The 27,391-nt window shown below is 42.8% G+C and overlaps 1 protein-coding gene across 1 annotated transcript in view; it reads left to right on the forward strand.

The window, feature by feature from the left end:
* The window catches only part of LOC115469697 (STE20-like serine/threonine-protein kinase), a 233,442-nt gene that overhangs the window by 137,641 nt on the left and 68,410 nt on the right, over positions 1-27,391 (forward strand). Inside the window, 2 exon segments of the mRNA XM_030202484.1 lie at positions 1,951-2,075; positions 11,268-11,453. Coding sequence (XP_030058344.1) covers positions 1,951-2,075; positions 11,268-11,453 — 311 coding nt within the window.

Below are 27,391 nucleotides of genomic sequence, written 5' to 3' on the forward strand. Positions count from 1 at the left end.
TAATAGATATGTATTATATGTCAAAGAATAAAGTGGTTGCTCAAAGCATATACTAACCACAATCGCTCAACTGCAAAACACTATGCACAGATTTGTGCAAAAACATACTCTGAACCTTACTGTGCCATAAATATTACACTGGGCAGACCCTAATACACCAGTATACCACCCTTACGGAAAATGCAGACCATCAGCAATATGAAAAAAGGGATCATAATATCACAATTCTCATGTAGAGCCACAAAACACCCTTTTAGGGTGGATAGTGTTCACAATGAGCTCCTTTTATTAACGACCATATGTAGATTCTTCAAGAGGTAGTGTGTCATGATTTAGGCTCTACACCCTTTCTGATGTTTTGGTGCCACCTCAATAAGGCCAACACACAATCTCTCCACTAAACACAAACTTGTGCAACAACACACTCAGAACCTTACCAAACCATAACAGCACTAATTCCAAGGACAGGACGAGCTACAACCTTATGTGTGGAAAGGCAGCACTGTAATTACACCGGGCTCTAAAACACCAGTACATTACCTCGTGAAAAAAACAAAACAAAAAGAGCTGCAAATACTACACACTAGCAGAATACTGTACCTTGATCACACATGAAAAACACATGACACAACAGATATGAAGACAAAATATGAAGGCAAAATACTGAACTGGAAAGTTACCTCAAGAAGTCAGACTCAGCATGCAGCAATACTAGAAAAATTGAAACTTACATGCAAAATATCACAGATGCACTTAAAGCTGACATATTCCAATTAATAAATTCTGAATAAAATACTTTTTTCTACCTTTGTTGTCTGATCATTTAGTTTTTCTATTTGCTTTGGTCCCAGTGTCTTCTTTCCATTTGATATTTTTTCTCTCACCATCCATGTCCAGCAATTCTCCATTCTCCCCTGCCCTCTCCTCCATCCATCCATAGCCAGCAAATTTCCTGTCTCCCCTGCCCCCTCCATCCATCCATGTCCAGCAAGTCTCCTCTCTCCCCTTCCCTCTCCTCCTCTCCAGCGATCTCTTCTCTCCCCCTGCCCTGCCCTCCCCTCCTCTCCTGTCCAGCGATCTCTTCTCTCCCCCTGCCCTCCCATCCAATCCTTTTCCAGCGATTTTTCCTGCCCTCCCTCAGCTCCCCGACAGCCCTCCTCTCCGTTCGTTCTCCCCCCCCCCCCCCGCGCATTTAACCCTTTTATTTTCAGTGGCAGCGATGTCAGTGAAGAAGAAAGCACTGCAGGCTCACCTCCAGCTTCTCCCTTCCCTCACACAGTGTCCCTTCTGCGATGATGTATTTCCTGTTTCCGCAAGGGTGGGACACTGTGTGAGGGGAGAAGCTGGAGGCAAACCCGCAGTGCTGTCTTCTTCACTGCCGCCGCAGCCACTGAAAATAAAAGGGTTAAACGCACGGGGAGGGGGGAGGAAGGAACGGAGAGCCATTATAGGTTGACAAAGTGAGGAGCCGGTGCCACGAGTGGGCGGGTGGACGCCAGTGTGGAGAGGAAGATATTGTTTTTCGAAGAGGAGGCAGTAAGCCTCTTATACGGGGCGCCTATGCCCGGAGTGAGAGAAACCATAAGGGAGAGATCAGGCAGCACTCACAGTAAAGCCCAGAGACAGACTGCAGCAGGCAGTATTCACAATAAAGCAGAGGAAGGACCACTCAGCGCTTATATTATAGCCCAGGTAGAGAATGAGAAAACACACAGAGGCGGGACTCAAGAAAGGTCTCAAGAGGAAAAAAATATCTTGATTGGTTGAATGGGTATAAACAGGTGTACTATGATAGGGTTAATAATCTGCAAGATTATTTATTATTTTTGGCCTTGAACCCATTTGAAAATTTGTTTTATCTTTTTTAAATTTTTTTTTGTAAGCCCTAAGAACCATCTAATGTTAGGTACACACTACAACGACTGTTTACTATTTTTGTCTTTTCTCAAGCTCGTGAAGCAGTGATTTGGGACCTGGAGCAGCATCATTTGCAGGAGAAGTATCATCTATTCAAACAGCAGGTGAAGGAAAAACACAGTTTACAGCGGCAACAGCTCAGAAAGCGGCATGAAAAGGTGAATTCATATACTGCCACCTACTATCTCTTGCATCATCTTCCCTCGTGGGCTATCACTGTAAAACATATCCACCTTTTTAGAGTGTTTTTCATTTCTGCACATTGTCACCATAGCTGTGGCTGGCACAATTTATTTTTGAGTTGGGGTCATGTCGCCAGCTGGAATAAACCTCACTTTAGTATATTGAGTATGATCTCAGTCTCTCATTTATACTGCCAGTGCACTCTTTTGGAAACTAAAGAGATTGCGATCATTTTCACAAGACCAGTCTTCCATACCTTAACCCAATCTCTTGTTCTAACAAAAATCAACTATTGTAATTCCATCTATGCTGGAATTAAATGCGGCTTTCTTAAAAAACTATAAACTGTTCATAAACACAGCTGCTCGTCTAATTTGTAAATCACCGTGCTTTGCTAAAGCTACCCCACTCCTTTGTAATCTACACTGGTTACCTATAAAGAGCAGAATTTCATTCAAGCTACGTGCATTGGTCCATCAAATTTTACTTGATATTTCACCATCCTATATGAATGAACTCATTGATTTACCTCCACGCAATGCTTCCTTGTCATCCAGAGAATATCTCATTTTACATTTCCCCAGTTGCAGAAATGTATCTTACAAAACAATCCACAATGCTAACTTTTCTTATCAGTTCATCAAAATCTGGAATTCTCTTCCTAAACAAATTAATATACTAGTTATTTTGTAATTTATTGAAAACTTACTTTTTTAGCTCGATCTTCAACAATGTTAGAACTCGGTGCTGAATATTATTTAGTTCCTTAGATTTCACTTTTTCCTGACGCCCAACTGAATTTGCCCCATCACTTCCTATATAATATTTTTTATGATGTATTCTTTAAATTTAACTCTATTTCTTTTCGTTTATGTTTATATTGTAAACCACATCGAACCTGAGTTCCACTTGGGCTTATGTGGGATAGAAATGTCATAAATAAATAAATAAATAAATACCAGTTTCCCCTGAAGCTCATAGAGTTAATTTTTATAGGCATAGGCGGTCGGTGGCCCAACTGTTTGTGGAAGCTAAAGGGGCGGGGTTAGGGATGGGGCTTACATCCATAATTGTCTGACAACACACAGAAAAAAAATAAGTAAAAGTAAAATAGTCACAATTAATACCTTTAACAATTCAACATCAGATCCTCCAAAATATTATAAAACCATGTCTGATGTTATGATAAACAAACTAAAATTAATTTAAAGTGTTGATGTCACCTTAGTACGGCCAACACACAATCTCTCCACTGCAAAACACTATACACAAACTTGTGCAAAAACACACTCAGAACCAGACTGGATGGACCGTGCAGGTCTTTTTCTGCCGTCATCTACTATGTTACTATGTTATAACAGCACTAATTCCAAGGACAGGACGAGCTACAACCTTATGTGTGGAAAGGCATCACTGTAACAGGCTCTAAAATACCGATACACTACCTAGTGAAAAAAAAACCCCAAAAGGGCTGCAAATAGTACACGCTAGCAGAATAGTGCACCTTGATCACACATGAAAAACACAGTTATGACACAAGGAACTAGAAATCAAAAGATATGAAGGCAAAATACTGAACTGGAAAGTTACCTCAAGAAGTCAGACTCGGCATGCAGCACTACTAGAGAAATTGAAACTTGCGTGCAAAATATCACAGATGCACATTTCCAAAAGTTGACATATTACAATTAATAACTTCTGAATAAAATACTTTTTTTCTACCTTTGTTGTCTGAGCATTTAGTTTTTCTATTCGCTTTGGTCCCAGTGTCTTCTGTTTTATGGTGTCTTCTTTCTATTTGATACTTTTTCACTCACCATGTCCACCATCCTCTTGTGTCCTTATGCGTTCTGTCTACCATCTGTAGCCATGTCCCTATCCTTCCAGTTGCAGCATCTGCCCTCAGAGCTTTCCAATCCAACCCTTAAATTCAGCAGTTTCTCCTCCATCCATATTCAGCATTTCTCCTCACTCCCCTCCATTCATGTGCATTTACTTCCTCTGTCTTCCCTCCCCTCTCCTCCATCCATGTCCAGCATTTCTCCTCTCTTCCCTGCCCTCCACTCCATCCATGTCCAGATTTCTCCTCTCTTCCCTCTCCTCCATCCATGTTCCATGTGCTTCTCCTTCCTGTCTTTCCTCCCCTCCATCCATCCATGTCCATCAACTCTCCTGTCTCCCCTGCCCTCCCCTCCATTCATTCATCCATGTCCAGCAACTCTCCTCGCTCCCCTGCCTTCCATCCATATCTAGCAAATCTCCTCTCTCCCCTGGCCCCTCCATCCATCCATATCTAGCATTTCTCCTCTCTCCCCTGCCCTCCCCTCCATGTCCAGTGATTTCTCTTTTCTCCCCTGTCCTCCCCTCCAATCCATGTCCAGCGATTCTTCTCTGCCCCTGTCCTCCCATCCATGTCCAGCAATTTTCCTCTGCCCTACCCTCCCATCCATGTCCAACGATTCTCCTTTGCCCCTGCCCTGTCCTCCCCTCCCATCCATGTCCGGTGACTTGCCCCAGCCCCCCAGTTCGAGGTGCAACCCAGCCCCACCTGCCTGTGTTCAGCTCCCCGACAGCCCACCATTCCGTTCCTGCCGCAGCTCACCTCCAGCCTTTCCCTTCCCGCTCAATGTCCCGCCCTCACGGAAACAGGAAATACCTCATAAGAGGAAGGCGGGACTCGAGCTGCCGCTGCAACTTAAAATAGCAGGTTTAAATGCAGGGCGGCTTTGTCGGGAGTGGAATGGAAGGCATGTCGGGGAGTTGAGGGCGGGCTTAGCCGGGGGGTGGGGGGCGGAGGTGGAATATACAATTTGTTCTTGGCTGTACCGATGGGGTCACATTGGAGGAGAAAGTAGGCGGGGAAGGTCACAGCTGGGCTGGGGAGGCTTAGCCTTATACGGGGCGCCTATGTTTATAGGCAGTATATCAAAAAGGTCTTGAAAGTTCTTTTGAATTAATCAACTGAACACAATACAGTTGGGACTATTTATGTATGTTTTTGCCACATTTTCTTGGTTTATGGTTGCATCTTTTGGTACTTGATGATCTGTCTTTCCAAACAATACAGAATATCACTTCAATAAGCAATGCCATTCTTGTGATTTTCTCCTTACCACAAGGTCTGGTTTTCTAGCATCAAGATCCTTTTCTTTTATTCAGTTGGAATTAGGATGTCCCACGTGGCTATCCTTTTTCATTCTTTGCAATTCTATCATCATTGTGACCCCAATGATTTTCTGGTGTAGCATTATCATCATGCTACCTTATTGTACCTTTTTGTATTCAGGTGTTCTGACATCAGTAGGCCAGACTTAGCAATGAGATGCATTTCCAGTCATAAACTATGGGAGTAATATTCAGCCCATGGCAGTCAACATTTTTTTTAAAGCATTGACAGCTACGGGCAAAATTAGCCCCAGATATTTAGTGCTGGGCAGTTTCAGGGCACTGGCACTGAATATCTGGGGCTAATTTAAGCAGGGATGGCCGCTGGAGCTTATGTGGCCGATATTCAGACAGGTCCCACATAAGACAGTTATGTGGGTCCCAGCTGAATATTGGCTATAATGTCTTTTACCTCCCACAATCCCCCTCTTCCCACCAATGCAGCCTCCTTCCTCCACCCCCTATCCTATGACAGTCACAACCCCAGCCTCCCCCCCAGGCCTACCTCGTATCTGTGGTGGCCCAGTGGGGGCAATGGGGACAGGCGTGAAGCCCACTCACTCCTGCCTCTTGCGGCTGCCTGAATAAAATAGCTGCTGTGACCTTTATCCATTTTGTGCAAAACATTTTCTTGAATTTGAGTTTCCTTAAAACACTGAAAATACGTTAAATAAAGAGTGGCTGCCATGCCTAAAAGCAATTATAACACTTAAAAAAATTAACTTGATATAGTTAAAAAGCCCAGAATTATAAAACCATCAAGAAGCATTTAAAAACCTCATAATCGGGAAGAGAGGACTATGTGGGCTTAACTGCAAACAGTGCATGCGAAGATACTATCATCTATTCTCCCTCTGTGGGTGTTTCCTGGATGGTGGCGTCTGATGTCATCTGAAGGCATTAATCCTCTCTATTATAAGATTAAGCTGCCACTGCTGCTGTACGGAGGACTGTGTGGGCTTACCGGCAGGCGGTACATGGGTTTTTCCTGGATTTTGATGTCTGACATCATCTGAAGGCGTCAATCCCCTCTGCTATAAAATTGAGGCTCCACTGTGGCATACAGACACAGGGATGTGCCTTCAGGGGCACACCAGGCCCCTTGGAGCACTGAGGAGCAATAAGGAGTGTTCAGAGGTACCAAGGAATACCATTCATTCTGGGAGGTGTTGAGTCCTGAAAGATCTGGTAGGGATGGATTTATTTTTCCTATTGTGTTAGTTTGGAGAAAAAGAGGAAGAATAAACCTGAAATGGCAGTGACGTCTACTCCCAAAGTCATAGGACCTATGGATCTGTTGGTTGGCACCTATCCAGGGGTACATCAGTGAGTTCACCCTCAGAAGGGAGCATCTTTGAGTCCCCCAGTTAGAACTTCTACACCCCTTCCAAGTTTACTGGTTAATCTTCTGGCACTGGAAGAACAACCTTTGAAGAAAGTGAATTCTCCTTCGGTATCTACTTTTTCATCTGAGTTGACAACCATATCTCCTTTTTCTGATAATGAGATAACTCTTAAGGATAAATGGACAGTGGTTACTGGGACAGAGACTTTGCTGAAGGACGTGGTGCCTCAGCTTTACTACTACTACTACTACTATTTAGCATTTCTATAGCGCTACAAAGCATACGCAGCGCTGCACAAACATAGAAGAAAGACAGTCCCTGCTCAAAGACCTTACAATCTAATAGACAAAAAATAAATAAAGTAAGCAAATCAAATCAATTAATGTGAACGGGAAGGAAGAGATGAGGGTAGGTGGAGGCGAGTGGTTACAAGCGGTTACGAGTCAAAAGCAATGTTAAAGAGGTGGGCTTTCAGTCTAGATTTAAAGGTGGCCAAGGATGGGGCAAGACGTAGGGGCTCAGGAAGTTTATTCCAGGCGTAGGGTGCAGCGAGACAAAAGGCGTGAAGTCTGGAGTTGGCAGTAGTGGAGAAGGGAACAGATAAGAAGGATTTATCCATGGAGCGGAGTGCACGGGAAGGGTTGTAGGGATGGACGAGTGTGGAGAGATACTGGGGAGCAGCAGAGTGAGTACATTTATAGGTTAGTAGAAGAAGTTTGAACAGGATGCGAAAACGGATAGGGAGCCAGTGAAGGGTCTTGAGGAGAGGGGTAGTATGAGTAAAGCGACCCTGGCGGAAGATGAGACGGGCAGCAGAGTTTTGAACCGACTGGAGAGGGGAGAGGTGACTAAGTGGGAGGCCAGCAAGAAGCAGATTGCAGTAGTCTAAACGAGAGGTGACAAGGGTGTGGATGAGGGTTTTGGTAGAGTGCTCGGAAAGAAAGGGGCGGATTTTACGGATGTTGTAAAGAAATAAACGACAGGTCTTGGCAATCTGCTGGATATGAGCAGAGAAGGAGAGAGAAGAGTCAAAGATGACCCCAAGGTTTCGAGCTGAGGAGACAGGGAGAATGAGAGAGCCATCAACAGAAATAGAAAACGGGGGGAGCGGGGAGGTGGGTTTGGGGGGGAAAATGAGAAGCTCGGTTTTGGTCATATTTAATTTCAGGTGGCGTTGAGACATCCAGACAGCAATGTCAGACAAGCACGCTGAAACTTTGGTTTGGATGCAAGGTGAGATATCAGGGGTAGAAAGGTAGATTTGGGAGTCATCAGCATAGAGATGGTAGGAAAAGCCATGGGATGAGATTAATGAACCAAGGGAAGAAGTGTAGATAGAAAAGAAGAGGGGACCAAGAACAGAACCCTGAGGTACGCCGACAGGCAGAGGGATAGAAGTAGAAAAGGATCCACCAGAGCTTTGTCTATTTACTTCTGATTCAATCCTTAAGTTTAAAGAAATGGACACTAAGGTTGGACAATTATCTGCTCAAGTCCATTCTGTTCAGAATAAGGTGTCCTCATTTCAAAATACTTATCTCTCTGCAGTTAAAGATAGTCTCTATTTACATCGTAAAACAGAAAAGAGACATAAGAAAACTCTTTAGGAAATAGGAATCTTTGGTTCCTTAAGTTTCCTATAACTCATTTCCTTTCTGCATATAATACAAAATTCTTCAACAACTGTTATGCCATACAAAATCAACCTTTATTAAATACTTTTTTGCCTTATGCTTTTTCAAAATTTTTGTTCACATTGCTGCTCATGTCTATTAAAACCGTAAACACATACCAACATAGACAACTCTATCACTCAACCACTCACTCATACACCAATATTTCTTACAACACTTCTAATGCGCCTGTAGAGCAGCTTAGTAAACAGAGCCCTTAGACTTACAAAGTTCCATAGGTTACTATGAAACTTTGTAAGTCTAAGTGCTTTGAAAATATGCCTCATTGGTTCTATAAATTAGCTGGTAGGCATTAAGTTTTCTTGTTTTTACATTCAGTTGGTGGAGATCTTTCTGGGGCCAATCTACAATTCCAAAGTGCAAAGATTGCCAGGTGCTCGATGGCTTGTATCTTATTCTATGCTGTCACAGTATTTTTAAATAGAGTATTAGTTTCAGTCTCTTTGTTGATTTTCTTCATGGACCTTCAGTTTCTACATCTCTCTCTCTTTCAAAGAATTGCAGTTTAGCCTTTTCTTGTTCTTTGTTTCGATCTTCTGGTCCCACACGTTTTGGGTACTGCTTTGCTACATCCCATTCATTGTGGACTGGTCTGGTACAGACGAAAAGGAAGGAAAATTATATTTTTGTTTACTTTAAGTCCTACCAGACCAGACCAGAAACCCAATCTGTTTTTATTTCCCCTATGGGGTGTCTTTTCCTAGTTGTCTTTTGTCTTGCAGATTTCATGTCTCCTGTTTTTTCAACATTATTCCACTTGCACAGTTTTATACACCTCCTGACTCAGTGACATATCTGTATGTCAGTAGAGTATATGCCTCCATTGTTACTGTATGTATTACATGATGTGACATTTATTATCACCTATTCCATATTGACCAGCAGTTTGTTCATGAGCACCATTGCTTGGTTATTCAAAATACTGAACATTCTATGACTGCACAATACCCTTAAGGGGCGAGTTACAAAGAACTACTTTCTTTCTCTGTCTCCATCCGCTGGTCAAGGGACACAACCAACTCGTTCTGGACTGGTCTGGTAGGACTAAAGGAAAGAAAATGATCAGGTAATACATAATTTTTCCTTAGTTCCAGATGCTCTTCATTATCCTTCTGATGTTATTGGTCTATGCAATTTGTATACAATGTCTATATTTATTGTAGTAAAGAGTTTTTAGGTAGACAAGTTATTGGTCAGAGGTTTTAGGTGACATTGCTTGGGTCTGCCTTTAAAAAGAAACATGCTTTCTACTATTAGCCATTATGGCTTAGAAGATCAGAGCAAAAATGTATTTGAAAATGTGCTCAGCTTTCGCTTGGAAATGTTCTCTACATATAACCAGCAGAAGCATCCTCAAACAGTGATTGATCTATTGCTTTAATAGATCATGAATGAAAAGCAATTAAGATAAGGAATGACCGACCCTTCATCTCTATGCAAACACAGATGAGACATGAATAATGCCAGACTACGCCAAAATTTGTGGTTCCAAACTGATCCGATATATTATTCCAAACAGATCTGATGTCTTTTTTTCAAATCATATTTATTTATTTTAACTGTGATAAACATATAGAACATTCAAACTGAACATTTTCAGTAAAAGTAGAAAGCCAATCTGAGGCAAGCTTACAGTAAAATGATTTGTGCTATGGGGATAATTAAACAGTAGGAAGACCTCAAAAACGAATGAAAAGCAATAAAGAGCATATGAAAATTAGTGCCTTAGGCTGGGAGGTGCAGCATGCATTATCCCCAATAATATATCAATGCTAATTAGTGCCCAAATCAATCAAACATGAACCAAACAGCTTACTAATCCTCACTGATATTATGTTCAGTTCCATTCCAAGAACCTTCTGTCTCGCACTCATTCAGCAAACAATCACACCCATTCACGAGTTTATCATATTAGGACTAAAAGCATCACCTACAAACTGAGTTGTCATTTTAGGCAACAGAGTGGTCGGGATGGGGAGGAGAGGATTGTTTATCATGAGATCAAAAATTCCTCTCTAGTATGTGATCTCCATTTAGTCTGGGGGGGAGGGGGTGTCAAACAGATCTGATATTTATAGGAAAAGTTATTTTTAGCAACTCCACAGGCACTTTTGCTATTCTGAGCATTTCAACTGAGCAATTCAGTTTACAGCTGAGATTCCCTCAGTAACTAAATACACCAAATACTTTCTCTTAGACATAACACATGGATTTTAAAAGCATATGTCTTGCGTTCTTTGAGAATTTTGTTCCTTCTAATTTTTCTCCACATTGTGATTCTTTCCTCTCATAGAAGAGCTTACAGTGGGGAGTAATGTTACATTAGTGTGTATGTGAGGAGGATTCCTATTTAGTCACAATTTCATGTAGCTCACTGAATGGAAATTTCTCAGCTGTGATTACACTTTTGGTTCTAGAAGTTCACAGCCTCATCAGAAGCTAGGTATTCTTTCCACTGCCACGCTTCTGGAAATCTCTCACTATAGCTTTGCACTAGCTATATCCAAATTGCACTCATACATACACACATAGACTGATAAGAACATGTCTGTTTGCTCACAGTGCCATTGAGAGCATTAGCACTAGAGCTCAGCTATACAAGGGTTCACACTTTTTGTGATGTACCATATGTCACAGATGCTTCACGTTCCAGAGATCACTTTAAATCACACTACAACACACCTTAGTTAGCACTTTCATCACACAGTACAAGAATGTACTTCAACAAGCTTACCATCATCAGTACATCAGAGTATGCAGTGATCCTAGGGATACTGGCCTAGGCTATAGAATGGTTTTTGCCCCGTGTGCTGAAAGTGTCTTATGGAATATCTTCTCTCACTTTCTTATGGCACTTGTCTTTGTTCTGTCTTCCTCTCCACTCTGAGATATTTATCTTTTTGCTGAATTATACTTGTCTCTCTGGCTTCCAAAACAATTTTCCTTTGCCCTGTGTTCTCAGGAGAAGGAGAGGATGAATTATTTCTACGACTTCCTCCTGGAAGACATGAAAAATAGTCATGCACAGGAGAGAGTGCAGCTGTTGAAAAACCAGCGCAATGATTCCAAGACACGACTCAACATGTTCAAGGAGAGTCTGAAGATCCAAGGTGTGAGCTCCTCAGGGCTGCGTGAGAGAACCAAACAGGTAAAGACTTTCTTTAGTCAGAAAAACAACGATACCGCAGGTACAAAAGACAAATAATGCTATAGGCCCCTTTTCATCATCTACTAGAACTTGCAGTGCTGCAGAGTACTCTTTGTACTGATGAATATCTCTCCCTTTTTATCAGAGCCTTCAACCACACAACCCTATTATGTTTTTTCTATATTTGGTGATAAGTGACATCTCCAACAGAATAATAGGTGAGAACAGGGACCTTAAGATCATAATAGCTCGTAGTAAAAAAACGAGTCTCAGCGATCTGGGATAACATCCCTGAACTCTGAATATGAGAAAAACACCGCACCAATCTAAATAACCACTTCAGGAAATAAAGTAACCAAGGTGTGTCCTGGCGAGCCAATGCACAACTAAAAACACTAAGTCCCCATACTGTCTAATAATCGGACACTCTACCTGGATCCATCAGCAACCCATAGTGAACTACATCAAAATGGACACTGGTAAAATATTCCTAGCAATCTACACCTTATCTCTGATCCATCTAACCCTAACCACCTTGCTAGCACAGAACAACTTCATACCCATACTACATAATCACCACAGACCGATTAGATACACCCCACCTCACCAAACTGGAAACAACCAAAATAAAGGAAAAACACCAATACGTGGACAACATCAGCACAAGGACAAGGAAGACCACAACAAAGTCACCTTACCAAAGCATGGTCAACTAATCAAAATCCAAACAACATCAAACACAGAAGACCAATACCAAAAAATCAGAGTGGGCTACATCAACGCCAGATCCATAGTAAATAAAACAGTAACAATAACTGACTGGATCATGTCGGATAACCTAGACCTACTTTTCATTACCAAAACTTGGATCCATGACCAAAAGGACTCTATAATCCTAGACCTATGCCCCCCAGGATACAAAATCACTCATTGGACCAGAAAAGGAAAAAGAGGTGGAGGCTTAGCACTAATCCACCGATCCCACTTTACCGCTGAAACTACAAGTGAGTCCATACAAACTGGACTTGAAATTGCCTCAGTTAGAATCCACAACAAAACCGTGGTCGACCACTTGACTTGTGTCCTGTTTTACAAATCACCAGGTAACTGGAAAGAAAGCCAGCCAAACTTCACGGACTTCATATCTAACGTTTGCGTAACTAACTCCAACATACTAGTACTAGAGGATATTAACCTTCACCTTGAAGACCCAAACTCTGCCAATGCACGCGAATGTAGGGAATTCCTTCACCTATGGGACCTTAAATGGCCACATCCACAAGCTACCCACATCAAAGGACACATACTTCACCTTGTCGCACACAAATTGTCCACAGAACTGAATCTAATAACAAAAGATATTACATGGACAGAGACACCATGGTCAGACCATTACAAACTAAACCTAGCTCTAAAATGGCAGAAAAAGGGCTTCCACCGTACACAAGAACACACAACCTACAGCATCAGAGGCGAAACTGACCCGAAAACATTTTAGCAACACTACTACTACTTATCATTTCTAAAGCGCTACTAGAAGTACGCAGCGCTGTACACTTGAACATGAAGAGACAGTCCCTGCTCGACAGAGCTTACAATCTAATTAGGACAAACAGGACAAACAAGAGATAAGGGAATATTAAAGTGAGGATGATAAAATAAGGGTTCTGAACAAGTGAATAAGGGTTAGGAGTTAAAAGCAGCATCAAAAGGTGGGCTTTTAGCTTAGATTTGAAGACGGCCAGAGATGGAGCTTGACGTACTGGCTCAGGAAGTCTATTCCAGGCATATGGTGCAGCAAGATAAAGGAACGGAGTCTGGAGTTAGCGGTGGAGGAGAAGGGTGCAGATAAGAGAGATTTACCCAGTGAACGGAGTTCCCGGGGAGGAATGTAAGGAGAGATGAGAGTGGAGAGGTACTGAGGAGCAGCAGAATGAATGCACTTATAGGTCAATAAGATATACGATTAAGGAATTGTCAGCACAAACTGACTCCATACACTACCTCTCAGAATGGGACAAAAGATGTAGTAGTATACTTGATGAAATTGCACCTTTACGTTCAAGAACCTCACGAAGACATAATTCAATACCATGGCTCAACGAAGAACTAAAAAATTTAAAGACACAATCCAGAAAACTTGAACTAGCATGGAAAAAAATTCTAAAAACAAACATTCTCTAAAGACTGGAAACAAATGCAAAGAAAATATAAATGTGCAATAAGACAGATTAAAAGGTCATACTACAAAACTAAAATAGGGCCAAATTACAAAGACACAAAGAAACTATACAAACTCGTGACTAAACTACTAGACACTACCGTAGTTATCACAACCAAAACAGACATCCCATCGGCAGATAAACTTACCAAATACTTCTATTAAAAAATTACAAAACTACGAAACACGCTACCTCAAAACACCTCTAATATTGAATACTTCATCAATGGATTGGATCCAACCCCTGGAGAATACCCAGCGGACCGAAACTGGTCCAGCTTCGCCCTCCTCACTACAGAAACAGTTACCCAGTCGATTAACATGTTCTCCGACACTTACTGCAGACTGGACACCTGTCCCAGCTGCCTATTAAAATCCGCTCCCGAACGCTTCATAGTCGATCTCACATCTCACCTAAACCACATGCTCCAAAAAGGTCTCTTCCCTAAGGAAAACGGCAATATCCTACTCACCCCAATACCAAAAGACACCAAGAAAAAAACCAAACGAAATCTCAAACTACCGCCCAGTAGTATCTATCCCATTAATAGTTAAACAGATGGAAAGTATGGTAACCAAGCAACTCACTGATTATATAAACAAATTCTGAATACTACATGAGTCGCAATCAGGATTTCGCCCCCTCCACAGCAACGAAACAGTATTAATCACTCTCCTAGCCAAATTCAAGCAGGAAATAGCATCAAGAAAAAGCATATTCCTCCCCCAATTCGATATGTCTAGCGCAGTCGACATGGTGGACCACAATATATGGTTAGGAATTCTCGATTACTTTGGGATCAGTGGAAACATAATTAATTTTTATTTATTTTGTTACATTTGTACCCCGCACTTTCCCACTCATGGCAGGCTCAATGCGGCTTACATGGGACAATGGAGGGTTAAGTGACTTGCCCAGAGTCACAAGGAGCTGCCTGTGCCTGAAGTGGGAATTGAACTCAGTTCCCCAGTCCACCACCCTAACCACTAGGCCACTCCTCCACAAAGGATCAAGGATTCCTAACCACCAGAACTTATCAAGTGAAATCAAATACAAACATATCTTCACCGTGAAAACCTGACTGCGGAGTACCTCAAGGATCACCACTGTCACTGATCCTCTTCAACTTAATGATGACGCCACTAGCCAAATCCTTAGCCAACCAAGGCCTCAACCCTTTCATCTATTCTGACGATGTCACAATATACATTCCTTACATACATGATTCGACAGAAATAACAAATGAAATCATCCTAAGTTTAAACATCAGGGACTCATGGGCAAATGCATTCCAATTAAAATTCAATACGGAAAAAACACACTGTCTCATCCTCTCATCCCAATACAACGTGAACAAACCCATAAATATAATCACCCCAGACCACACCCTCCCTATCTCAGACAGCCTGAAAATCCTCGGCATGACAATTGACCGAAACCTCACCCTAGAGAGTCAAGTGAAATCTACAACAAAGAAAATGTTTCATTCAATGTGGAAACTCAAACGCCTGAAACCATTCTTCCCGCAACAAACATTCCGCAACCTGATACAATCAATGGTACTAAGCCACGCAGACTACTGCAACGGCATCTACGTAGGATGCAAAGAACAACTTATAAAGAAACTACAGACCGCCCAAAACACGACTGCCAGACTAATATTTGGAAAAACACGTTTTGAAAGTGCCAACCCCCTCCGAGAAAAACTACATTGGCTCCCAATCAAAGAACGTATCACCTTCAAAATCTGCACCATGGTTCATAACATTATCTACGGTGAAGCCCCAGGATATATGATAGGGCTCACAGACCTGCCAACCAGAAACACAATCAGATCAACAAGAACATACCTAAATCTTCACTACCCAAGCTGCAAAGGACTCAAATACAAACCAACTTACGCAACCAGCTTTTCCTACATAAGCACACAACTGTGGAATGCACTACCAAAATCAGTGAAAACAATATACGACCATCTGAATTTCAGGAAATCACTAAAAACCTACCCATTCAAAAAAGTATACACTACTGACATAACCTAAAATCCTGAACCCTGCTACACAACTATATAAAGTAACTAATGGACCTAACGCAATCTTCTCCTCTCTACGATTCCCAAATGTGTCTGTAACACATGTATCTTATTCTACCATTATACCACTTTGTATTTGTTCTCTACCGGCTTGGCGTACGCCTACGGTATTATGTAAGCCACATTGAGCCTGCAAATAGGTGGGAAAATGTGGAATACAAATGTAACAAATAATAATAATAAGGCAGGCAGCCACTGGGATTCCTTTGAATCACAGTTTTTAATAAACAGGCTCTTTAGAAGGGACCCTTATTAATTGAATTTGTTAACTCAAGATCGCAGGAAGTCCAAATGTGAATAAGTGTTCCTTATTTGGGCAAGAGGCACCTTCCTTTTGAGAGGAGTCAACTCATTATATAATCCAGATAACTAGTCTGTTCCTGTAACTGGAGGACTAAAGACAAGAGGGGGGGAGGGGGGAGTGGGGAGAGGGACTGACAATATTTGGCAGGACTTATCTGAGTATGAACAGATTCTACCCACATAAGTCCCGCCAACTTCGTCAGACCTGAACATTCAGCAGTACGTATCTGGATAATGCTACTGAATATCTGGTAAGAACACATTGGCACTCTCCAAGTAGTGCTGGGGTGGTCGGGGGATGGGATCTGGGCAGTTCCAAGAATTACCCTGTTAGTGGTGATTTTCAGTCCGCTAACTGGGTATTCTATGTCATTCTTCCAGACTGGTCTAGACTGATAGGTTATGCATGCCTACCAGCAGATAAGGGACTGAAAATTTCTAAATCCTGACTGAGCCTATAATTAGCCTGTGCAGTCCTCAGGGCATCAATAGGGGGGGGGGGGGTTCTGATTAGGTTTGGTTAGGTCCGGAGGGGGGGGGGGTCTGGTTAAAAAACATTTACAGAGTTTGGGAAGGTATTGTTTCCTTTCTTCCTTTCTCTCTGAGAGCTCTTTCGCTGTGTTGTGCTATTGGACTGACAGGGGCTGAGTTCTATGGTGATCTTTCTTCCTTGGAGGTATAACACCCAGGTTGCTGGGTCCCTCCCTCCACACCCTCTGTCCCTCCTGTCTTGTTACCCCATTATTCCAGGGAGCTGAGGAGGTGAAGTATGCCTTGGCTGTTCTGGCTCCTGTGTAGGGCAGAGAGCCTCGAGTGCCTTTGGGACTGCCACAAAAAAAAAATAATAATAAGGAAAAAGTCTTCCCTGGAAGTGCTCTTTCACTATGTTTGCTCCAGGTGTGTGTGGGCCTGCAGTCCATTTCAAGTATTTGGCTGGGTTGATGTGGTGCGCACAGGAGTGTGTGTGTTCAAATTCAGGAGGCACAGCATGTCCAGAAAATGGATGTGATGCTGTAAGACCTGTCAGTACCATATGGTAGATTCCTTCGGAACTTACTCTTACTGCATGGTTACTAAGGAGGATGGATCAACGTTCAGAACAGCCATGGGGATGGGGATCCTGCAGTGGTGAGCTTTGTTTCTGATATGGCAGCAGCTCCAAATTTGTCAGGTTTAGAGCTGCCGCCATGGTCGGAGGTAATGTCTCTCCCAGCGGGCCAGGGAGATTCCTCTGTGCAAGGGAGAACCTCAGGAGTGCAGTTTTCTCCTGACTTTATTCTTGCTATTTATTTTTTTATTTTTGTTACATTTGTACCCCGCACTTTCCCCACTCATGGCAGGCTCAATGCAGCTTACATGGGGCAATGGAGGGTTAAGTGACTTGCCCAGAGTCACAAGGAGCTGCCTGTGTCTGAAGTGGGAATTGAACTCAGTTCCTCAGGACCAAAGTCCACCACCCTAACCACTAGGCCACTCCTCCTTCTGCTTGAAGAAGGCTGGGGGGGGGGGGGGGGGGTTCAGATGGCTGTACTGCTGGGCAGCTTCTGGGGTCTGGGGGGGGAGGGCGGAGAGGGGTCCGATGCTGGTAAAAGAGAAAGGCTGGACTGGGAGGAGGACCTTGATGAGGGTTCTCCAGGTCCTCTTCTGTCAGCCTTTGAATGAGGAGCCTCCAGATCTTTCTGGGGCCTGAGAGGAAGCTTGGAAGGAGGATTTGCCTCCGGGGGAAGATACTTCAGTGGTTTGTATCTTTCTCTGAGGACAGGCAGGGGTGACATCATCTGACAGAACCCAGCGTGGAAGCACTGCCCAGCTTCTAATTCCTGAAGCTTTTAGAAGCTGCACCACATATGCGTGCACCTTTCCGCCTGGAAATACCACATGGGACCAAAGCAGTCTGTGCTTTTTGTTGAGTAGAGCTGACATTTTATTTATTTATTTATTTTATTTATTTGTTACTTATATCCCACATTTTCCCACTCATGCAGGCGCAATGTGGCTTACAGAGAATTAAATAAGAGTACAAACTTAAAAGCTTAGGCAAGCATAAAAGAAGCAAGTAGGAGGGGAGAAACTAACAGCATGAACTAGGCAGGGTAAGGGACAAGGGATGCATCAATCAGCATGGTAAGTTGAGGGGTAAGTCTTAGCAAAGAGGAATGTCTTTAACAACTTCTTAAAAAGAGCATGGTCCACTTGAGCTTTAAGGTGACGAGGTAACGTGTTCCAGTGTTTGGGACTCCAATAACGGAAGGACAAGGCGAAGATTTTCTTGTACTTGACACCCTTACAATTCGGAAAATGGAGGTGGAGATAGGACCGAGCAGCAGGGTTGGCATTTCTAGGCGGAAGGTCGATCAAGGGGAGCATCTAATCCGGGGCAGCCCCATAGATGATTTTATGTGTTAGGGAGCAGATCTTAAAAGCAATGCGCTCCTGTACAGGCAGCCAATGAAGTTTAAAGCGCAGGGGTTCGGCGTGTGCAAAACGCCTTTCTCTAAGGATGAGCCTTGCCGCAGTGTTCTGAGCCGTTTGGAACGTTTTCAATAAGGAGGCCTGGCAACCCACATAAATACCACTACAATAATCTCTCCTGTATTGTTCTGTTTGTAAGTGCTGTGCAGGACCTGCTCCCTTTTTCCCTTTAATTTTCCCAATTTTTCCACATTTAAAGTTTTCGTGTTTTTTCACAGCCTGTTTGGTCCCCTTTGGCTTGGGCATCTCGGCTAGGAATTCTGTCCCTGTTTCTGAAGACTGAGTCATTTGATTTCACTTCAGCTGTGTTTCCGGATATGCCCAGTAATTTTAAAAAGTATTCCAAGTGCGGCAAGACCATGTCACTTACTGTCCCTTATAAATGGTGCTTGCTGTGCCTGGGACCCAACCATGATGCTCTTCTTTGTAAACTCTATTCCAGGATGTCAAAGAGTTCCATCAAGAGTCATGAACAGTACAAAATTATTTTTGGCACCAAAAAGTCTAGTCCATTGACTTAGGCATCAAAGGCATCAGTTCCTATGGCATCGAGAGCACCACCAGACACTGGGGATGCATTGGCATTGGAAAGGTCTCCACCTGCCTTGGCATCAAGCATCGGTAGCACCCATTGGAATCAAGCATCTTCAGACCCATCTCCGAGGACCCGTAAGTATCTGACAGCATCCTTGTTGGTGCCAAGGGACTCTGATGCCATGTATTGGGCAGAATCCAAGAAGCATCAGCATCAGTTCCCTTCAAGGCACAGTGCCAGGAACTCTGGGGCATCTATTTCATCAGTATCTGAAAAGCGTCAGCTCTGTGAGGGCCACTTCCCCTCCACAGATTTGGCACCAATGCACCAGGCTCCTACGTGCTGAGACCAGGCCTCCAATTCAGCCCAGATACCTTATTTGGACATGATCACACTGGCACCAGCCCAGCCTTCCCCATTGCAGTTCTAGGTCATATTGCAGTAAGAGCTGGAACATTTCCTAGCTTGTCGCAGCACTGAGACTTTAAGGGTGTCGGTGTCGAACCTGGTGCTGCTCTAGCCTGTACTGGAGACCCACAATCTGCCTGCTGGCTATGCCACAACACTGGTGCCCAGAAGGGAGAGGAAGCTCAAATGGGGCCCAAGAGAGAGTTTCATGTTTCTGTTTATTTGATATACCGCTCAAGGGCAAACCATCTAAGCAGTTTACAACATAAGGCTAACATTACAGAAAAAGTGTCAAAAGAAAGAAATACAAATGACTTAGGATTAAAAAAAAAGAGGAGTCATTCATGCTGCTGCTGCATCTGGAGCACACCACATCCTTATAGTTACATGCCCCATAGGCTGTAAAAAAAACAAAGAGAGTTAACATCCATAAGCCTCACGAAAAAGGTGAATTTTCAACTGTGCCTTAAATTTCCTGAACAAAGACTCCAGATGAAGGGCCAAGGGGAGTTTATTCCAAAGAGTAGGACCAAGTACCGAAAACAGACTCTCAAAATTTACTGAGGAAAATTTGTTGAAAGGAGGGTATGTGGGGAGGATCAAAGGGGACTTGCAGTTGTATGAAGCACCAGAAATTGTGATAGAAAGGACAATATTCCAGAAGATTTAATGTTGTGGATCAATATGAGAATTTTGTATTGTATACGAAACTGAATGGGTAATCAGTGTTCAATCCTCAACAGTGGGGTGATGATCATATTTCATCTAAGTTGAGTTTAACAGCCACATTCTGAATCAGCTGCATATGCCTAATTTCCACCCAGATTGGATGTGAATCCAGCAGACCAAGGCAGCCTCAGACGAAGACATCCCCGAGAGGCGTATTACCCTGTGTCTAAAATGGATCGCATGTGGGAGTGTGACCAAGAGACAGAGGTCCTCTTGGAGGTGGGGTCCCTGGATCTCTAGTCAGACTCTTCCCCTTCTCATGAAAGGAGAAAGTCTCCCCTTGAAGAGCTCTCTTGTAGCAGTTTTGTCTGGGAGATGGCTCAGACCATCCTATTTTAGTTGGAGGTTGAGAATGAGCCTAGGGCCGAAATGTTGGAGAGTCTTGATTTTGACGCTCCTCCTAAGGAAGCTGTGACGCTGCCCGTTTACAAGATCCTTAAGGTGGTGGAGACTCCCTTCTCTGTACAGCCTATTCATAAGAAGGCTCCTGGATTTGAGAATCTCCAGCTTCTGCACCACTCCATGATCACCAAATCCACTCTCAAAAGAGCCAGAAGCTCCAAAACTTACTTCTTGGTGCCCCTCTCCTTCCTGAGAGGGTTGTGAGATCTCTGGGATCTTTTGGGAGGAAAATGTTCCAGAATGCTATGTTAGCCTTTTGCATACATTCTTAACAATACTTTATGAGCATGCACTTGATGTCCTTGGTGAACAGTGTGGTGGAGTTTGCAGATACTCTACTATCTGATTAAGCTGCACAGCTCTGCCAGCTAGTAGCAAAGCAGCAGGAATGTCAAAAGCATATGGCACAGGCAACCTGTGATGCTTTTGATGTGGTATCCAGGGCTTCTGCCATGGGTATTGGGATGTGTAGATTTGCCTGGCTGCATGCCTGAGACCTTGAAACTGGTGGTTCAGGAGAAACTAGCAGACATCCCCTGCTGAGGTGATAATCCTTTTGGTGACAAGATGGAGGAGGCCGCTGATCTCATCAGAAAGAGAACTGATACCGTTAAGTCACTCAGCTTACTCCTGCTATAGCCGCCTCTTCTAGGAGGCGCTCAGGCATTGGTCAGAGAAGACTCTGTTAATCTCTAGGGGCCCTTCTCCCTCTCACCATTTCTAGCTGGCCCAGAGCTCTTGCTTCTGTCCAAGGCAGCAGAGGGATCAGAAGTCCCAACCAGCTCCCCAATCAAAGCAGAGGACAAGCTTTTGACTGGCTCTAAGAGAGCATAGCTGCAGTAAATGTGCCTTTCCCAGATGAGTTACCGGTGGGAGGGAAGCTGAATTTTTTCCAAGTAAGGTGGCCCCTTGTAACTTCAGACTGGTGGGTTCTCCAAATTATCTGGGTGAAGTATACCCTTCATTGGCAGAAACTCCCTCCAAATTGACCACCAAGAGCCTAAAAATTAAACTCTCAACACTGGGAACTACAAAGGAACTCTCATCCCTTTTACAGGCCAGTATGGTTGAACCCATCCCACCAGAGCAAAAAGGGACAGGATTTTACGTCAAGTATTTCCTGGTCCCCAAGAAAACAGGATTTTTGTCTCATTCTAGACCTAAGGACCCTAAACAGATATCCAGAGAAACAAAAGTTCAGGACAGTTTACCTGGGCACCTTAATCCCAGTGATTTAGGAAAATGATTGACTATGCTGTCTGGACTTAAAGAATGCTTACACCTTTATCCAATACATCCCTATCAGGGAAAGTATCTCAGATTTCGCGTAGGGAGACACCATTATCAGTACCACATCCTGCCTTTTGGCCTCTCGTCAGCTCCCAGGTCAACTCCAGGTCAACTTTTTGCAGGCTTCTGTGAGGGACATTTTGGAGTTTTTGCAGGCTGGTTTGGAAGGAGGCCTGGAGTTGGCATCGCTTAAAGTAGAGGTTGTAGCCTTGTCGTGTTTTGGCGGTTTGGTAAGGGGGCATGTGTTAGCATCCCATCTGGATTTGCTCCATTTTCTTCAAGAAATTAAGTTTGTTGAACCCCCACGCCAGCTACTGTTTTCTTCTTGAAATCTTAATCTTGTCTTGTTGGCCTTGGTGAGGTCTCGCTTTGAGCCCTTGCTGAAGTGTATGGAGAAGGATATTACTCTAAAGGCGTGTTTTCTAGTAGGAGCTTCAGGCCCTTTTGTGTGGGGAATCCTTCCCTGTGTTTTCCAAAGAGAAGGTGGTTCTTTGCCTAGTACCCTTCTTTCTTTCCTAAAGTGATATCATATTATTTCATTTTGAGGAAGCCTTGGGTTCTGATGAACAGCGAGAGTTGTGTCAGTTGGGTGTTGTGTGAGTATGTGTATAGAATGGAGGAGTTTCGGTGTTTGGATCATTTGTTCATCTTGTTAGGTGGCCAGAAGAGAGGTGAAGCAGCATCCAAAGCGACTACTGTGTGCTAGATTAAGGAAGCGATCGCAGCAGTGTATGTTTGTAGAGAGCACCCAGTTCTGGACACCCTGAAAGCTCATTACACAGGGGGAAAGCAGCTTCATGGGCATAAAGCTGTTTGGTTCCACCTCAGGATATTTGCAAGGCAGCAGTGTGGTCCTCATTGCATTCTTTCGTGAGGCACTGCCATGTGAATGTGCAGGCTTGACAGAATGCAGCCTCAGGGGCTCAAATGAGAAAGTGGATGGGATTTGATATATTCCCTTTCTGTAGTTAACAATCAAGACGGTTTACATATTATATACAGGTACTTATTTGGTACTTGGGGTAATGGAGGCTTAAGTGACTTGCCCAAAGTCACAAGGAGCTGCAGTGGAAATCGAACCCAGTTCCCCTGGCTCTCAGGCCATTGTATTAACCATTAGGCTACTCCTTCACTCTGCAGGGCTTATGGGGGCTCACCTTTGAAAGTCACTGCTTTGGTACTTCCCATCAGTCTGGACCAGTCTGGAGGGATGATATGGAAGTAGAAATTAGATCTTACTTGCTAATTTGCTTTCCTTTAGTCCCTCCAGACCAGCCCAGAGCCTGCCCAGTATGTTGTGGTATTTAAGGGAAATAGCACTTTGAGAAGATTGTTGTTTTTTTTATTGAATTGATTATTTATGGAAAAAATAATAAAATAATAAATTACAATAAATAATGAGAGGAAACGCTCATTAGCAGAGTTTGTCAAGGGGGGGCTGTGGTTTCTAGTTATCTGTTTTGTTACAAAATACTGACACTCTGAGGACTGCACAGGGTAGTTATAGGGTCACTTAGAAGTTAGACATTCTCAGTCTCCATCTGCTGGTAGTCTGTCCTAATTTTATCTGGATAGCGCTAGTACCTGGATAATGGCTGCTGTCTGCCCAATACTCAGTTCAGCGCCAGTATCCAGGTACAGCCCAGCACTGAATATCTGAGCATAAAAAGTCTATGGTAGCCAGCATTTTAAAAACACTGACCATTATGAGCTGAAGTTTGACCTGTTGTTGACCAAAGCTGTATGGTGACTGAAACCTTTATCCTGAATGACAAGGCATGCATGGCCGGAGTTGTTTTATGTTATTTCTGGTGTGGACTATAATTTAAATGCCTATTAGTAGCCAGCACTTTAAAATGAAAATAAGTGTGCATGGTTTTTCACCATTTGTTATTTTGTTGAATGCTATTTTTCTAAGTAAAGTATCCCAGGCACTGAAGTGAAAAGGGTACGGAATAAATGTAAATATCTTTGGAAATGTGTTAAATTGGTTTGAACAATTTTTAAGGAAAGGAACTTATAATGTGCATAAGGGCAACAATGTTTCATCTTCTTGGAAAGTTCTTTGTGGGGTCTCTTAGGGTTCCTCATTTTCGCCTTTACTGTTTATGTTTAAATCTGTTTATTGACGTATTATATAAAACATATAGACATCATGCCCAACAAATAACCTTACTAATACAACAGACAACTTGTAATCCGTCCACATACATCAAGTCATTTTCTTCTTTTATCCCTTGACACTCCCTCCCCCCGCCCTCCCTTCCTTTTAGTATAAGGTTCAATAGTTTTTGTTAATGACAATTCAAAGATAACATTGTTAATCTGGTGCATATACAGAAATTCAGAGTATTTAAACAAGCTCTGTTTAAACCGTATGATACAGCTCGTTATCAAACTTTTACATTATTATCTCTACCCCTCCCCCCCTCTAAGTGTGAGTCGATATGTGCATGCTTTGACTTTCCATATTGAACTAGCTCCCTCCCGTCCCGGAGGAGGTCCTGGGTCTTATACTCTGATGACCCCCTCCCCCGTTCTGGAAGGTGACACTTTTATTGTGCAGACTTCGTCTACTATACCAAGCTACCAAGTGCTTTGGTTTGTTCTGTTAACCATGTTTGTATCTTAGGTGTAGCTTCTACTCCACCTTAACAGCTCTCCCATACACTGTGACATTTAACAACCCCACCTTCTCCCTTTACCCTCCCACTCCCCCCAACCTAATATTAAACAGAAAGAAAGAGAAGAGAAGAAAAGAAAAAAAAAATGGCCGCTTCATAGTCGGTTCAGAATAAAGCTTCTCGCCCTGGGTGCCAGAGACTGAATATAAGGTTCCCAGATCCTCAGGAATGCCCTCTTTCCTTTTGGGGAGGATCCCACCTCTCTCCTCTCCATCATCATCAGTTCATATAAGTTATTTCTCCAATGCCAATATTCCGGCGGTTCAGAGTGTACCCAAGCCTGTAGAATCAGTTTCTTACCTACTAAACTGGCTTTCCTGATGAACTGCTGGGCTCCCCCCGTGTGCAAAACAAATAACTCATACTGATCTAAAAGGAGACCCTGTGGAGTAAGCGGAATCTTGCTCTTTAGTATCAACTCTAGAAATCCCACAATTTGCCTCCAATAGTTCTGGATCTTATAACATTCCCAAAGGTAGTGATATAATGTGCCTTCCCTCTGCCCACACTTAGAGCACAAAGGATCAATTCCTCCTCCAAATTTGGATACTTGATACTTTGACATGTAAGCCCTATATAAAATCCTGTATTGACATTCCCTCATGGCTGCATTTCTCGATAGGGTGGGAATCCTCGTTGATAACTTCTGAAAGTCTAGCTTCAGGTTTGGACGCTTTAGATCATGAGCCCATTTCCCTAAAATATGGTCTGTTCCTCTACCCCTGCTCATCTCCCCCAACGCTTTTTGTAATCTAGAAACTGATAAAGGCCTCCCTTGCATAGAACTAAAGAATGCCCTTATTTGGCGCCCATGTCCACTACTCAATTTCCCTTGCTCTAAAGATCTAACATAATGTGCTATCTGATAATACGCAAATTGATGACTTTGAGTAATACCTACCCCAGAGCTCCAAGCTCCAACAATCGTCCCTTGGAATCTAGTACATGTTCCAGTCTGGTGATCCCCATCGTTGCCCACCTACAAAGTACTTTATTCTCCATACCTTCGCCTTTACTGTTTAATATCTATCTAAGCTTTGTTATCTGGGGGTTCTATTAGATTCACAACTTTCTTTTTCCCAACACATTTCCACCGTGCTTAAATCAGGTTTCCGTTCTTTCCATTGACTCAGTTCCATTCGCTCTTATTTTGACTTTTCAACTTTGTACACTTTGGTTCATGCCTTTGTCATTTCCAAACTCAATTACTGTAACTCTGTATATGGAGGTCTTCCACACTCTCAGCTAAGAAGACTAAGAACTCTACACAACTCAGCTGCTTGCTTCCTTTGTAGGGCCAAATGTTATGATCATGTCACCCCTTTGTTCTACCAGCTCCACTGGCTGCCTTTTCCCTTTCGTTCATTTTTCAAAATTCCTTTCTTGGTCCATAAGTCATACCATACTTGTTTTCCCTCTTTTATTTCGAGATCAATTATTCCGTATTCTTCTACAAGATCTTTCTGTTCATTAGATTCTCACCGCTTAGTCCTCCCGACTCCTAAATCCACACATCTAGAATCTACCCGACACTCTTCTTTCTATTTCTTAGGATCTAAACTGTGGAATGATCTTCCTCCATCTATCCGCTCAGAACCTTCTTTAAAGAAGTTCAAGACTTCACTTAAAACCCACTTCTTTTCTTGTGCGTTTGGCATGCACTCACACTGAAACTTTATTTCTCGATTTGGGCTCCTGACATAAGATTGTTAAACTGAGGTTTGTTTGTTTGTTTCTTGTTGTATGTTTATCTTTCCTATTAATAATGGAATTCTGTTTCCTTTTCTCAATTTTATACTTGTATTTTAGTTTTTGGAAACCGCCATGACCTGTGTGCCCAGATAGGGCGGTATAAGAAATGTTAATAAACATAAATATTAAGTAAAATGATGATTGAAATGGGGGCCATTATATTTTCCTGTGTGGATTACATCTTCTTATTAAATCTAGTTTTGTACAGTTTAGTAACAACAATATTCATTGAAAATTGGACAAAAAATTATTTTCTTAAACTGAACAAACAAGACAAAAACAGTTTGGTCTGGAGATCTAGATACGTTATGTATAATTATGGTACAGCCAGAGACCCCCCCACTGGAATGGTGGCGGGCCCAGTCATAGAGCTCAGGCCATTACAGACCTTGGCTGAGTCAGAAATCTGATGGCTGACATAACTGGGAGCTTACTGGAAAAGTATGGCCTAGTTTGTAGCCCGGATTGAGGCCTAAAAGTTAGGTTAATAGATATGGAAACAAAATGGAGGATTTCAGCACAAAATGGAAGCCCGTATCTGTTACAAAGTGGAATTTTCTCTAATGTAAGTTAGAAAAACAAGTTGAGAAATGAGTGAGTCATGCCAGGTGCAAAGAAAATAGGGAACTAGCTGTCCAAGAGAGGAGGGAGACTTTCCTGTGAGCAGGGTCTTGCTTAAGATTTGTGGACAAAACCATGTTAGCAAGATAGAAGCTACTCATTAGCATGAGCCAATCAGTGACAACCATGACATTAGCATAGATCCAATCAGGTATATCTACTGTCATATTATCCATATCCTGAGGGCACCTATAAAAATCAGGGTTTTTCCTGGTTTAAGTTAGAGAGAAAAGGGTTACCACTCTCTCTCCAAGGGAAACCAATGTGTCCAGCAGAATTGACAAATTACCTAATTGCTTTCCCTTGTAAAACCTCTAATTGGTAAAAGAAATTATAAAAGATTGGCAAATAATTAACACCTGTTTGCAGCTTATTATATTCCTATAATTAATTGATTGTACATGCCTGTTGTCAATCACTGATTTGAC

The sequence above is a fragment of the Microcaecilia unicolor genome, chromosome 4 (genome assembly GCF_901765095.1).
Source record: "Microcaecilia unicolor chromosome 4, aMicUni1.1, whole genome shotgun sequence".
Lineage (NCBI taxonomy): Eukaryota > Metazoa > Chordata > Amphibia > Gymnophiona > Siphonopidae > Microcaecilia > Microcaecilia unicolor.